General features: G+C 36.0%; 1 protein-coding gene across 2 annotated transcripts in view; it reads right to left on the minus strand.

Moving 5' to 3' along the window:
• Window positions 1-1,781: 1,781 nt before the first annotated feature.
• The window catches only part of UBE2Q2 (ubiquitin conjugating enzyme E2 Q2), a 57,446-nt gene continuing 43,688 nt past the window's right edge, over window positions 1,782-15,539 (minus strand). For both annotated transcript variants that reach the window (XM_043489898.1, XM_043489897.1), the window contains 4 exons: window positions 9,830-9,878; window positions 9,288-9,383; window positions 5,344-5,410; window positions 1,782-3,460 (listed from right to left, as the gene is read on the minus strand). In XM_043489898.1, the coding sequence (XP_043345833.1) occupies window positions 3,429-3,460; window positions 5,344-5,410; window positions 9,288-9,383; window positions 9,830-9,878 (244 nt within the window). In that variant the 3' untranslated portion in view covers window positions 1,782-3,428. The remainder of the gene's footprint in view (window positions 3,461-5,343; window positions 5,411-9,287; window positions 9,384-9,829; window positions 9,879-15,539) is intronic.

Here is a 15,539-nt window from a genome sequence, read left to right on the forward strand (position 1 = left end):
TGGGGTAGCAGAGTCGGACAGGGCTGAGCGGCTAAGCAGAGCGCACACACAGTCACGCGTCCTGTAATTCTCCTGGGACTTTCCCGGAGGCATCACGCAGTCCAACCAGATCCACCTCATTCTGTGCCGCTCACTGCACTTGTAGGCGTATTTCCAAGTATTCATGAATTTCATGAATTCACGTATTTCATGAATTCTTGGGAGTCAGACTAGCGAGTGTTGTATCGGTCTTTACAGTACCAATTTTTTTTTACAGTTAACAAGAGCATGAGTCTGATTTTTGAGCGGATAGTATATGCTTTTAAAAGTGTGGAAAATCAATACCTTTATTCAACATCGTGTAGCCCTCAAGTTCTGAACCTGTAAATCGGCTTACAGAGTATCTACCACTGCTGTGAAAGCACGCCCCAAACAGCACTAGTTCCCTGCCTATAGCATCAGATTCACTTGGGAAATACTCCGCTTGGCGCGTTCTCGGTCCCCACCCCAGGCTTACTATGTGGGCTGGGGCCCAGCAGTTGGAATTTTAGCTTTACTGTGATTTAAACTTACCCCTGATACAAGTTCAAGTTGAGAACCACAGACAGAAAAATGTAAGCACAGCAGATACTGCTGTCTCCCCAGGGAACACCCACTCCTCCTGTAGCTTCCTTGCTAACAAGGCCCTGATCTGGTGCCCAGCGCTTGACTGGTAAATGTGGTTAAGTCTAAAAAAAGCAGATCTCAAACATTTTGACTTCAAGACTGCTTCACATTCTTAAATACTGACAAGGCCAAAGAACTTCTTTACCTGGGTTGTAACTATATTTATCATACTAATTCACTTAAAATAGTTCATCACACAGAGTAACTTATGAAAAAATAACCTTACCAGATCTCCACCCTACTCCCCAATATTGCATAGAGTAGCATCTTTACAGCTTATAAACCTCTAACTTCTGGCTTAGAAGACAGCTGGATCTGCTTCTGAATTCAGTCTGTTCAATATCATGTCTGTCACATCATGTAGCCTATGGAAAACTCCACTGTACACTTGTGAGAGAATGAGAGTGAAAATATCAAATAATGGTTTAGTGTTGCTTTGATGTTAAAAACCTCCTAAAAGGGTCTCAGCAGTCTCCAGAGTTCTCCAACAAATTATACCTTGAAAACCACTAGTCCAAACTAATCATGATAGTTTCATTCTTTTGATCAGCCATTAATTTAGGGGTAGACAAATGCTCTATTTCTAGGCCAAGAAAAAGTTGTGTTTTTCTGGGAGGGGGGTAGGGGGACCTCTAAAGACCTTCTCACTTCCTAAGGAGACACTAGACCACAGGGCCATTATCTACCTCTGGATGAATTAAGGTGGCTGTACATTCAAGTCTATCCAAAGATGAAACCAACACACAAAGATCTCAAAGAAGCAGAGGTACTATGCCTCGAGTTTTCCTACCTCTGTACTTCTTGTATGTGAGAAATTGACAACTGTGTAAAAAGGCTATGGGGACACTGAACAGGGAACAGATTACTGTAACTTGGGGAATTAGGAAAGCGATGAAGAAAGTAGCGCTTGAATTTATATTAAAGAATCAGTGTGGGCAAGGGAAGAGGTTGAGGAAACCCTGAGTATGCCAAGTCTATACACACCAATTCTGGGTTCTCCAGCTTTCTCTTGTGAAATCAATCTGCCTCAAATCTCTCCTCACCCCATCCCACCATATATGATGCTATTCCAGAAACCCAACAGAGCCTATAGAAAATCAAAACAAAGAGTATCTGTTACAAAAGGAAAGCGAAAGTTATATTTTAAATGATTCTTTATTCATAAACTTGATGCAAGTTTACAAAATTTACTGTACATTGCCAAATAAATCTGCAATGAAAAATAAAGTCCAAAAAACCCCCCAAAACCAAAAACCAAAGCATGCCAAATGTGCAGCTGTCAATCTGCTAGCCATCAGGATATTAAAGAATTCAATAATGTATTCAAGATTTAGCCTTAGGTTTAAGGAACTTTAATGCTTTAAAGAATTCTGCCTTGTCACTTGTTATCTGAGCAACTGGCAATCGGAATTGTATACAAATTAACCAAGTGAACAAGAATGCTTTTAGAAAATCTTCTTCTACTATCCTCTTAACCAAAACAGGGAAAAAAAAAAAAGGGAGGAAAAAAAAGAGAAAGAAATTAAACCCAATAATGCAGAAGTGCCAGGTCTTTCAGATGTGGTTTACAAAGTTAAAAACTGAGTCTTAAAGCATAAGAAACACTTTTGAACTTTGTAACTGGTTTGTGCAGGAAAAAATGTGCTTCTGGGTTTCTTTTTAAAAGTGCTTAATAACTAGAGTTTACTTTTAAATCAAATTTGGGTATATTAAAAAAAAATCTATTATCAACCCAATAGGACTAATTCAGGTAAGGCGATAAAATGGAGAGTACACTGATTTGAGTCTAGATTTTATAAAAGAATTAATATATGTAGAATTCCTATTAGTCTTTCAATGTAAAAGCCATTATTATGACTATAGAAAAAATTTAAGTCTCCAAATTAGACATTTTTTGTACTTAACTGTGCAGTTTTGTTCAAGGAGTCTTTGTGCCAATCACTTTATAAGTTTATTATTGTGCCAATCACTTTATAAGTTTATTAGTTTACAACTGATTGCAACATCCCGTTAATAAAATGGAAACGTAGAATGACTTAGTATTTTAAATAATTCAAGCTCTATAACTTCAAGCTCTTCTTCATAAGAAATATTGAACCAACAAGAAACAGATTCAGCTCAGCAAGACTCTGATGCCCCAGTGGAAATTACTACATACAAGCTGAATTGACACAGCCTTGCTTAAAGTTCAGCTCAATTAAGAGCAAATCTTCGGGAGATAGTTTAGATCTTCATAGCCATTAAAAAAAAAAAAAAAAGTTTAACAGTTTAACAAGTACATTTCCTGTCATTATTTTGGCAATATCATAAAATAGTTTTAACCTGAAAAAGCTACTGTGATTCAGAACACCTTAAATTTTCTAAACCAATATTAAACATTGATTAAACTTTATTGGCTTTAAATGGAACAATATATTGCAAATCCTCATAACACACGAGCTCAAAAATGGGAAATTTGCCCTCAATTCATAACTTCAGTAACCTGATGCTGACTTGTCTGCTTAAGACATTTCACCTTTCAAGAAAGAGATAAGGAGTGGCCAGTATGTGTATTTATCAGAAAAAATACAGTAAAGGCCCCACTGCTCAGTCCAAGATACCTAAAATGAGAAAAATGGAAAGGCTGTAACTTATACTGGATCAGCTGACAGATTATCCACTAAAATATCTATTAGCTAACATCTTCGGTACTGCTGTTATAGGGGCACTCAAAGCTTGTGTCTGCATGTTGGAAAGATTTTCTTTAAAGCAACACTGGTCCAAGCATACAAAAGTCAACACGTTTAGCCATCTTCCTTTGGAGGGGTGTACCAGCCTGAAAAAGAATGGGTAAAAAAAGTTAACATATTTTAATTCTTAAACCAACTAGGAGAAGTGGCATTTTAGCAAGGTTAGATACTTTCTCTATCCATAATTTTCTCTACCCGTAATTTCCCTATTTAAACCTATTTGTAAAAATTAAGCTTATACTTGGGTTGGTAACACAACATTCTGATATATTCACAATATAGTTATTTTCTATGAATAAATTGTACTTGAATTTTCAAGGTAAGATCTCTGTATTAATGGCATTTCTACCTAAAGAGAAAAGTGTGGAATATTAGACAACAAGCTAAGTTTTATATAGGAAACTGAACTAAAAATAACTGTCTCCCAAATTAAATCCTGGTATTTTAGAGTACGAGGAACTTGGACTGTCATCAGTGCAGTGATGCCATTTTACCAGTAAGGGTGTCATCTCAGCAGGTGCCCTGATTAAGTGATTAAGCCCAAGATCAGATTTAGCACCAGCAGGTTAACTAGAATCCATCTCCTCAATCTGAATCTATTGCTCTTTCATCATAGCTAATTATATACACACCCACACTTTCTCAGATGCAGTGCTTTCCATAAGCATTTTTGAATGCTGACTATAATGTCTAATTTAACAAAAAATAAGAGATAAGAAAAACATGTTTCTATGCTCAACAAAAAGATAAGCTCTCTCTAAAAAGGCAAATTAGACTGAGACAAAGTATTGTTTGGTACAAAGCTGCCCTTCCAACAGTATAAATATACCAAGATTTGTGGAGTGTACACGTGCTTAATAAAGGAGCATATAGGCATCTTTGGGTCTGTTAATTTAGCGTGCTAGAGATGAATATTATTATGAAAACCCAGCTTTGTCCTCAAATTTTATCACTTCCCTCTTCAGAAGCTTGAAAACTGTTTTGAATACTATTCTTTCAAAAGTAAGCAGTCACTGCAAAAGTGACAAGTTTGCTCTTTCACTTAAATGAAAGTGAGCACACACAAAACACAAATATTAAGTCACAAGCTATCACATTCTAACTAAATAAAGAACACTTTACTGGAGATACTCTTGAAGAAAAACTACTTCCTATCAATTAACCTCCTCTGCACAAAAATGCATCCATTCCACTACCCCAGCTACCATGAATATCAGCACACTTGGTTATTAAGTGCTGCACACACACGCAACTTATTTCCTTCCTCACCTTTGGCAAGACAGACATCGTACCAATTTTAGAGATGAGAAAACTAAGGCTGAGAGGTAATGGGCCTTGTGCAGGGCCACAGAGCTAGTGAGTGACACAAATGGCACCTGATAACAGGTCTTGACTCCAAGTCTACTTCTTTGTCATCTCACTATTACAGACAAAAACTCCAAACATGTCTTGTGAATACAAAATTTAAAATAAGTCAAATAAAGTTTTGAAAGATATTTTCTAAAATTTACAATTCAAATATTCTTAAGTGTAGACTGAAGTTAGAACTTTTTTACTTGAATAAATAAATCTGCACAACTGTCAAAAAGCATTAAGTGGTCTGAAAATGGTTCAGCAACTGGTTCATGATCCTGACTGCACTTACTCATTATTAACAGCAAGAACTCCACCTTTAGAATTGCCTTTAACTCAGTTCCTATCCCAATACCACACATTTCAAATGAGTAAAGTGATTCATTCATTAATCTACTCAAAAATCTTTGACTCAGAGATTCCCAGGCCAAGTATTTAGGATACAAAGATTCTGAATGAAGCACAGTATGTGTATCGTCAAGTTAAATTTTTTCACTCTGGTAACCATACTTTGTAAGAAATTAAAGCAAAAACAGAAGAATAAAACAAAATAAGTAAACAGTACATTATGTAAAATTTCACGTATGGCAATAAACACTTATTGAAGTAAACATACCATTTTTCTCATGTATCTGTACAATGGAATTATAGGATTGCTGGGCTCTTGCTAGATTATATTGATTCTGAAAGAAAATTAAACATTTTATATCAAAACTATAAGTAGATGAAAATCATTACAAACAATTGATGGATTATTTGCATCACCACTGTACTTAAAAGAACACAGGAAACCAAGTATTTCCATTTCAAAAATAAATTTCCCAATTTCATTATTCCCAACTATTTTAGAAGGATAACAAAATCAAAATTGTTTTCTAATAAAGATCTACAAAATTCAGTTTATTTTCTAAGTCCTCCTGCCACTGCACAAGTACAAGGCTTTAGGAATAAAGTTGAAGGATGTTGTTTGGATGCAAGGAGAATGTACATGTACATATATATGTATATATATGTGTGTGTATATATATGTATGTATAACAATCACTGCTGTAGAGCAGAAATTAACACATTATAAATCAACTATTACTTCAAAAAAGAAAAAAACTTCTGTATCTAGAAATATAAAATCATAAATATTCACTGACAGAAAACTCTTCCTCATAACTTCCATCAAAAAAAGAAACTACAAAATACTGCCTTCAGGTAAAGAAACATATTAGGCTTTAAGGACTATACGTATGGATAACATTTTGAGTTAAACACCTGAAGAATGCCCATAAGTGATACCAAGACACACTACTAAAGGAGTCTTTTGTTAACCTCTACAGATTAGAATGTCTTCTAAGGGACCAAGTTTAGGATTGATTTTATTAATTTTATCCCCGTAAGTACAACTTGCCTACATCTTAACTTCCAATTCTCCATTGTAGAGAATTATCACAAGCATTCTCCATCGTGGTTCACATCTATTATGTTATGTCACAAATTTTTAAAATAAATTCATAGCATAAGAATGTGTATAAACACATTCCAAATGACAACTTTCATTCCTACCTGTCCTGCAACCACCCAGTTCCTCCCCTCACCCACCTTCCTTCTTCCATTCAAATAAACTACTCTTATTAGTATCCCTGTATATCCTTAAGATTATATAAGAAAATTAATGTACAGCCTATTGTTATTAATCACTGTCCCCTGCTTTTTTCAAGAAATGATAGCATGACCTAGAGTAAAAAATTATATCCTCCTGGTTAAATGAGACTTTTATCATTAAGTAGTCACTAATGCTTTGTTCCAAAATCACACTGTTTACACTACAGCTAAATCACCTTTTTGTCAGTGTATACAGGCAAACCTCATTTTACTGCACCTCACTTTACTGCACCTAGCAGACACTACATTTTTTTGTTGCTGTTTTTAACAGTTTGAAGATCTGTGACAGCCCTGCACCAAGCAAGTCTACTGGCTCCATTTTCCCCCAAGAATATGGGCCAACTTTGTGCGTCTGTGTCACATTTTGGTAATTTGAAATACTTCAAACTTTTTCACTACTGTGTTTGTCACAATGATCTGGGATCACTGATTTTTGGTGTTAACCACTACAACTAGCTCAAGGCTCAGATGATGGTTAGCATTTTTTAGTAATATTTTTTAATTAAGCATGTACATTGTTTTTTAGACATAATGCTATTGCACACTTAGGAGCCTGCAGTACAGTGTAACTGTTACACATACCAGGAAACCAAAAAGTTCATGTGGTTTGCTTTATTGTGATACTGGCTTTACTGAAGTAGTCTGGAACTGAACCCATAATATCTCCAAGGTATGCCTATACTGGTCTATTTATATTATCTTCTTCCTTTAAAAAAATTCCATCTCTTTGTATCCTCATGTGTTAAATATACTTCTTGTGACAAATTATAATAGAAAATTAAAAAATATATTCATAAATGTATAACTGAGTCACTTTGCTGTACAGAAAAAAATTAACACTGTAAATCAACTATAGTTCAAAAAATTTTAATAAAAATAAATACACTTCTTAAAGACCACTTAATTCAAACTAACTGGTAACTTTTGTGCATTTATATTTGTTATGATTTATTTATTTGGATTTGCTTTCATAACTTCACTTTCTGATTTCTATTTCTCACTTTAATATGATTTTATTCTCTCCTCTTGGGATTCAAATAAGACACGTTTTAGACCTCATTCTGATCTGTACCTCTTAACTTCTGCTGTACTATCTATTCCTGGGTCCCTCTGTGCAACATTCTGAGTTATTTCTTCCAATAATTCTCTCTTCTGATGTCTCATCAGTTTCTCATTTTAACATTCTTGATTTCTATAGATTCTTTTCTCTGATCACTAGATTTTACACGTAAGTATTCATTTTCTCACAATTTTAATATCTGCTAATTCCAAAACTTCAAGTCTTTGTGCCTCGTGTCTCTTAGTCATCGTTTCTGCCAGTTCTCTTGGATGTTAGGTTGTCTACACGGGTGCTTGTCATCTTTCACTGTCAAGTGAAAAAGCTGGCTTAAAACTCAACATTCAAAAAACAAAGATCATGGCATCTGGTCTCATCACTTCATGGCAAATAGATGGGGAAACAATGGAAACAGGGACAGACTTTATTTTTGAGGGCTCCGAAATCACTGCAGATGATGACTGCAGCTGATGACTGCTACCATGAAATTAAAAGACACTTGCTCCTTGGAAGAAAAGCTATGACCAACCTAAACAGCGTATTAAAAAGCAGAGACATTACTTTGCCAACAAAGGTTCATCTACTCAAGGCTATGGTTTTTCCAGTAGTCATGTATGGTTGTGGACTATAAAGAAAGCTGAGCACCTAAGAATTGATGCTTTTGAATTGTGGTGTTGGAGAAGACTCTTGAGAATCCCTTGGGCTCTAAAGAGGTCAAACTAGTCCATCCTAAAGGAAATCAGTCCTGAATATTCATTGGAAGGACTGATGCTGAAGCTGAAACTCCAATACTTTGGCCACCCGATGCAAAGAACTCATTGGAAAAGACCCTGATGCTGGCAAAGACTGAAGGCAGGAGGAGAAGGGGACGACAGAGGATGAGATGGTTGTATGGCATCACCGACTCAATGGACATGAGTTTGAGTAAGCTCCGGGAGTTGGTGATGGACAGGGAAGCCTGGCATGCTGCAGCCCATGGGGACGTGAAGAGTCGGACATGACTGAGTGATTGAACTGAAATGATCTTAATCTCTGAGAATCTTATAGTCTTAATCCAGAAATCCTTTCTTCTAAAGAGTATTGGCATTTGCTACTGATGAGAACTGTGTATACAATTAACATGAGACCACTTTAGTCCCCTTAGAGAATCAATTTTCTGCTTCCTCTGTGAGTTAAGATTCCAGTGAGCTCATGACGTGACGTGCAATACAGTTAGAAATACTTACTTAGATTTAGTACTATTTGGATAGGTATTTAATACAAAATTCACAAGGAATTTTAGGAACATAATTTTTTTTTAAATGTCAGGTAGGGATGATTTCCATCACACACTTTTCCAAAATATACTAACTTCAGGGTCGTTTTGGTCTTAAGTGTTCACAGATAACTATAATTAGACATGAAAGATATTTCTGATACAGTAAGTGAATAAAGAACAGAACATGGTGGTTAAGAGCAGAGACTAATGGCCAGAACATCTGGTTCCAATCCTCACTCCCCACCTGTGATCTTAGATGAGTCACCTAACTTCTCTGTGCTTCAGTTTCCTCATCTACAAAATGAGGACAATAATAGTACCTACTTCTAGGTTATTAAGAGGATGGAAAGTTAATACAAATAAAAAGTTTAGATTAGAGCCTAGCACATTAACTATTACAATGGGATTTCAATTTGGGGAAGCATGTAACTACCTATAATTTTTTATTCACTAGTATATATAAACCAATAATAAATTTTAAACCACAGACATATTTAATTAAAGTAGAAATAACAAAGACTAAAAGAACAGGTAGAAGCTTCCTAATAGGAAATGTATCTCATAGTTAATGTGACATTCTTAATAAAAGTACCTTATTTGCTCCAAACTGCACTCTGGCTTTGCCTTTAACTAAGGTGGCATTGATTTGCATGATGACCGATTCTATTGAATAGGCACTGCTCCAGCCCTATAGAAAGAAGAAAACACTTCTCTAAAACACTGTGGTATTCCTGATTCTCACTCAGGAAAGCTTAAGAAAATGGCATATAACAACTTAGTAGTATCAAATTTATGTTAAGTTTGTAGTCAAGGAGTAAAAGTAAAGTTGGACCATTTCCAAAATCTCACAAAACAAATAAATCTATGTTGTAAGTGCAACAAATGAGCAAATTACAACACACATCACTCTTATTGCCCACCCTAGCATAGATTAAGCACCAAATACAGTGTCATTTTACTGGTTTAAATAGCTTTCATTATTAAAATAGATGCTATTAGCACACACACAAAAAAAATTATTTTAAAGTAGGTACTATTATTACAAAGAGCTCTGTCCACTTAGAATCTAATTTACATAACTAAAACACTCTACAAGAGGTTGAAATACTTGAGTACCATAAGAAAAATAGTCACCTGTTTTGTGAGTAGTTCCATGCACAGTGCTCCACCACCCAACACGTACCTTAAAAAGAAAAAGGAATCATACAAAATTCTCTACATCTTGGTATTCTTTCTTCAGTTTTTAAAGTATCACTGCTAAGAAAGTATGCATACATGTAAAGATTAAAAGATAACATGCAAAAATGAAAATAAGTTTTTAGGGTTACAGAACTATAGGTAATTCTAAAATTCTGATGTCATCATCTAAATGTCTTTTTTTTTTTAAACTAAATAATGGTTCTTAACAACGGAACACTTGAAAACTTTTAAGGTATCAGAAACTAAGAACATAGCCCTAAACATTCCAGAGAATAGGGGCAGGAGAAAATCTTCCTTAAATGGTTTTCAACTGTTCTACTCATCTTAAGATTTCTCCACCATCATGTTAAATAGCCAAGAACATTTCCTCTGACAGTAGTGATGACTTTACCCTACCTATAATAATGAACATCTGCACTTATAGTTAAAATATTTTTCATTCTGTTGTGAAGATCAAATGGTTCTGACCAGGGAGCCTCTCTGGAGCTCCCCTATTTCTCTTTCTAGTCCTGAGGACTCTTCTCTGAACCAAGAACAACTACGGGGGATTTCATTAGAAATCTCCCTTAGAAATCATTATTTAGATCAAGATTCTTCAGCCTTTGACATTTTCTCAAACAAAGTAACTCCTCCTTTAATGTTAAACTTTAAAACACATTAAATATCATGCCTAAAAATAAAAGGAATGGTAATTACCAAAGAAAAACTGTGGCAATCTTGAAAGCACATAAGGTAGGACCACTGATTAGGTCTACGTGAAAACTGTGTCCACCACAAATTTTGTTTGTCCTCTGGGACTCTGCCCATGCCTTTCCTTTCTGAGATTCCCTCTGCCGCCTACTCTCCCAAATGCCTGTTCCTCCTCCTGCCCCATAAAGCTTGCCAAGACCATTCGAGCCTGTAAATTTTGCATTCTGGCTAAGCAAATGCATCCTTGTATTGACTCAACCAAGTAACAAAGAAGTCAGGAATCTAAAAACTTCTACTGTAGACCACTAGTAATAATAGTTACAGTGGAATTACTCACTAACAGAAACTAGTCAATAACTCTCCCCTATCCTGGAGAATTCAGGCAACCATCTCTCTTACTTCCTTGTCCCAACTTTTGGGAACTTTCAAAGCAAAAGTTTAATAGGAAGAAAAAGCTCCAAAAAAATTTAATTAGGAAGGAGAATCATGAGATTTTACATTTTGTAGGGGAGGAAAAAATGGGGAGATTGGTACTGACATATACACTACTATATATAAAATGGATAACTAATGAGAATTTACTGTATAGCACAGGGAACGCTACTCAATACTGTGTCATGACCTATATGGGAACAGAATCTTAAAAAAGAGTGGATACATGTAAATGTATTAGTGGATTCACTCTAATGTAGAGCAGAAAGTAACATAACTCTGTAAATCAACTATACACCGTAATTTTTTTTTAATAAAAGATAAACTGTGTATATTCTCTTATGTTCCTGAAACTCAGAAATTTTTCTACAATTCTCTGAATCTCCCACTGGGCTCAAAGTATATCTTGCATATTTAAAAATCTTGCAGCTTTAAATAAGCATTTGCTGATTTAACAGAATTACAAGATCCAAGCTCTCATTTGATTTTGATTTCTCCAAAACCGCTCAAAGTCTAGTAATCTGTTAATGAGTTAACACCATTCTTGGTCCTTACATTTCAGAAATGCTAAAGAGAAACTTATTTTAGGAAAAGGACATATGTAGTTAATGCTGAGTTACCAATTATCTAATCACCACCTTCCCCTTTAGCACCCCACTCTTCATTTTTGGGGTGGAGAGTCTTGTCAGGAGAGAAGGGAAAGTTTTCATACTTGTAGATCAGAAGAAAGTACATTTTCTACAAGCACATAATAACTACAAAAGTGTTCGATGTCTCAACACAAGACAGTTCTAGTACCTATACAAAAAGTGAGCTAAGTATAGTGTGTAATAAACTTTCCTTGGTATATACAATTACTAAATTTCTCTTTAATATATACCACCAGCAGCATATACACATGAAAAAAAAGTCAATTCTACTTCTGTATTGTATCATTTTATCAGTAGGTGTTCTAAGCTCTTATTTGCTCTTAGGGTCCAAACAAAGAGCTCCTGCAGAATATTGAGACAATGCAAGGACACTAGAAAAAAAAAAAATTATCTAAGGGTCATTTACAGATAAAATGCCATCAATATGGGCACAGTAATATTTTCAACTTAAAAAATTTTTCAATTGCCAAAGTTATATAACAAACACTATCCTAAGTTCACCCTCTTCGGGCATTCAGTTTATAAAATTTTTGTTTTACTAGGAGGTTCTTGCAAGAATGTTTGCCAGTTAACCTCCCCACCCACAATCTAGGATGATCAACTTAATTGCTATGAGGGGACAACAGATACCAGTACTTAAGTGGACAACAAATACCATTAATCATGCAACATTGATTCTTGCAAGAATCCAAAAAACAGATGAGAAATAAAATTTTATATTAAGTCAAATTCTTGATAATGATCACTTTTTTTTTCTTAAAAAAGGCAGGCTTCCAATACAACACTCTAAAGCAGTTATCCTCCAATTAAAAATAAATTTTTTAAAAAGGCAGGTTTATCAGTCCACATAAAACAGTCATGATCTTTCCCTTTGTTGAGGTAAAGAAGGGGACCATGGATAAGAACAGAGCCCTAAAAGAGCAATTAAGTACTGGCATTTAAAACCAGATTCTTAAAATAATATTCCCTCAATACAGACAAAAAACCATGGTCATATAGAAGTAGAACTATTCTCTCTGTGAATGACTGGGACACAAACAATACTTCCTATTATATCAGCCAATAAAGCATCTTTATTTGCTTACAAAGAGCTCTCTAATAATGTATTGTATTACCATCAAATAATCTTTCTGAATCTCACTACACTGTACCCTGGACTAAGCAAGAAAGACAGCCAAGTTTTGATGGCTCAGTAAAGTAGCTCATAAAACACCAGTGGATTGGAAATTGTATACTACCCTAAACTGCCTATTTACTGTATTTGCCTACATCTTGCTAACTTACTATAATAAAGCTAAAGGCAAAGGAAAGATATACGCATTTGAATGCAGAGTTCCAAAGAATAGCAAGGAGAGATAAGAACGCCTTTCTCAGTGATCACTGCAAAGAAATGGAGGAAAACAACAGAATAAGAAAAACTAACGATCTCTTCAAAAAATGAGAGATACCAAAGGAACATTTTATGCAAAGATGGGCACAATGAAGGATAGAAAAGGTATGGACCTAACAAAAGCAAAAGATATTAAGAAGAGGTGGCAAGAAAACACAGAAAAACTGTACAAAAAAGATCTTCATGACCCAAATAACTACAATGGTGTGATCACTCACCTAGAGCCAGACATCCTGGAAATGTGAAGTGAAGTGGGCCTTAGGAAGCATCACTTCAAACAAAGTTACTGGAGGTGCTGGAATTCCAGTTAAGCTATTTCAAATCCTAAAAGATGATGCTGTGAAAGTGCTGCACTCAATAAGCCAGCAAATTTGGAAAACTCAGCAGTGGCCACAGGACTGAAAAGGTCAGTTTTCATTCCAACCCCAAAGAAAGGCAATGCCAAGCAATGTTCAAACTACTGCACAATTGCACTCATCTCACACGCTAGCACAGTAATGCTCAAAATTCTCCAAGCCAGGCTTGAACAGTACATGAGCCCTGAACTTCCAGATGTTCCAGCTGGATTTAGAAAACGAAGAGGAACCAGAGATCAAATTGCCAACATCTGCTGGATCAACGAAAAAGCAAGAAAGTTCCAGAAAAACATCTACTTCTTTCTTATTGACTAGGCCAAAGCCTTTGACTGTGTGGATCACAGCAATCTGTCAAAAATACTTAAAACAAAAAAATCTTAGATGGGAATACCATACCACCTTACTTGCCTCCTGAGAAATCTGTATGCATATCAGGAAGCAACAGTTAGAACTGGACATGGAACAACAGGCTGGTTCCAAACTGGGAAAGGAATATGTCAAGGCTGTATATTGTCACCCGGCTTACTTAACTCACATCCAGAGTACATCATGCGAAATGCCGGGCTGGATGAAGCACAAGCTGAAATCAGGATTGCTGGGGGAAATATCAATAACCTCAGATATGCAGATGACACCACCCTTATGGCAGAAAGCGAAGAAGAATTAAAGAGCCTCTTGATGGAAAGAGGAGAGTGAAAAAGCTGGCTTAAAACTCAACATTAAAAAAATGAAGATCATGGCATCCGGTCTCATCACTTCATGGCAAATAAATGGGGAAACAATGGAAACAGTGACGGACTTCATTTTTTTGGGCTCCAAAATCACTGCAGACGGTGACTGCAGCCATGAAATTAATAGACGTTTGCTCCTTGGAAGGAAAGTTATGACCAACCTAGAAAGCATATTAAAAAGCAGAGACATTACTTTGAGGACAAAGGTCCATATAGTCAAAACTATGGTTTTTCCAGTAGTCATGTATGGATGTGAGAGTTGGACTATAAAGAGAGCTGAGTGCTGAAGAATTGATGCTTTTGAACTGTGGTGTTGGAGAAGACTCTTGAGAATCCCTTCGACTGCAAGGAGATCAAACCAGTCCATCCTAAAGGAAATCAGTCCTGAATATTGGAAGGACTAATGCTGAAGCTGAAACTCCAATACATTGGCCACCTGACACAAAGAACTGACTCATTTGAAAAGACCCTGATGCTGGGAAAGATTGAAGGCAGGAGGAGAAGGGGATGACAGAGGATGAGATGGTTGTATGGCATCACCGACTAGATGGACATGAGTTTGCGCAAGCTCTGGGAGTTGGTGATGGACAGGGAAGCCAGTTGTGGGGCAGTCCATGGGGTCAGAGAGTCAGACACGACTTAGCGATTGAACTGTACTGCTGAGTTACTGTATTTTCTTATCTTGTTCATTCGTTCACAAATATTTACTGCATATATAGTAATAGTATGTATGCATGCTAAAAACTGAAGCAGACACAAGAATATACAATGAAGAAAACTGATATGACTTGCCTTCATGATGTCTGCAATATAGTAAAGATTAGATGTTAAATGAACAATAAAGTGGGGGAGGGGTCCCAAAGTTCTTTGAGAAGGAAAACCCAGAAGGCTTATTTTAAATTTGGTGGTCAGGAATAATATATCTACGAGTGACACACAAGCTGAGACTTGCAGGAATTGAAGTGTGGGTGGAAACAAGAGGACTGAAGAGGCAAGCAAGGGCAAGATGACAGACAGTATATGGAATCTGGTAAGGACATCAACCTGCAGGAGCAGTGGGAAGACATGGGATGTGTTTAAGCAGAGGAGCAACATAATCAGAACATATGTGTGTCTGTTTGTTGGATGTGATATAAAATACTATAAAATTTGTGCTTTTAAAGTGAAAAAAAAATTCACTCTAAAGAGCTTTATGAATGAGGGGATAGAAGCAGGAGTCTGATCTGAAATTCTCTGAAGTGATCCAAGTGAGAACTGATGGTGGTAGCAACAAAACTGGAAACTATTGGATCTGAAAACCCTTTAAAGTGGAGAAACAAAGGAAAATGAGGAAAAGATGAGATATAAACAATGACTCTAGGTCCATTAAGTGAGATAAGGAAGACTGGGGAAGGG

Source organism: Cervus canadensis, chromosome 17, assembly GCF_019320065.1.
Source record: "Cervus canadensis isolate Bull #8, Minnesota chromosome 17, ASM1932006v1, whole genome shotgun sequence".
NCBI lineage: Eukaryota > Metazoa > Chordata > Mammalia > Artiodactyla > Cervidae > Cervus > Cervus canadensis.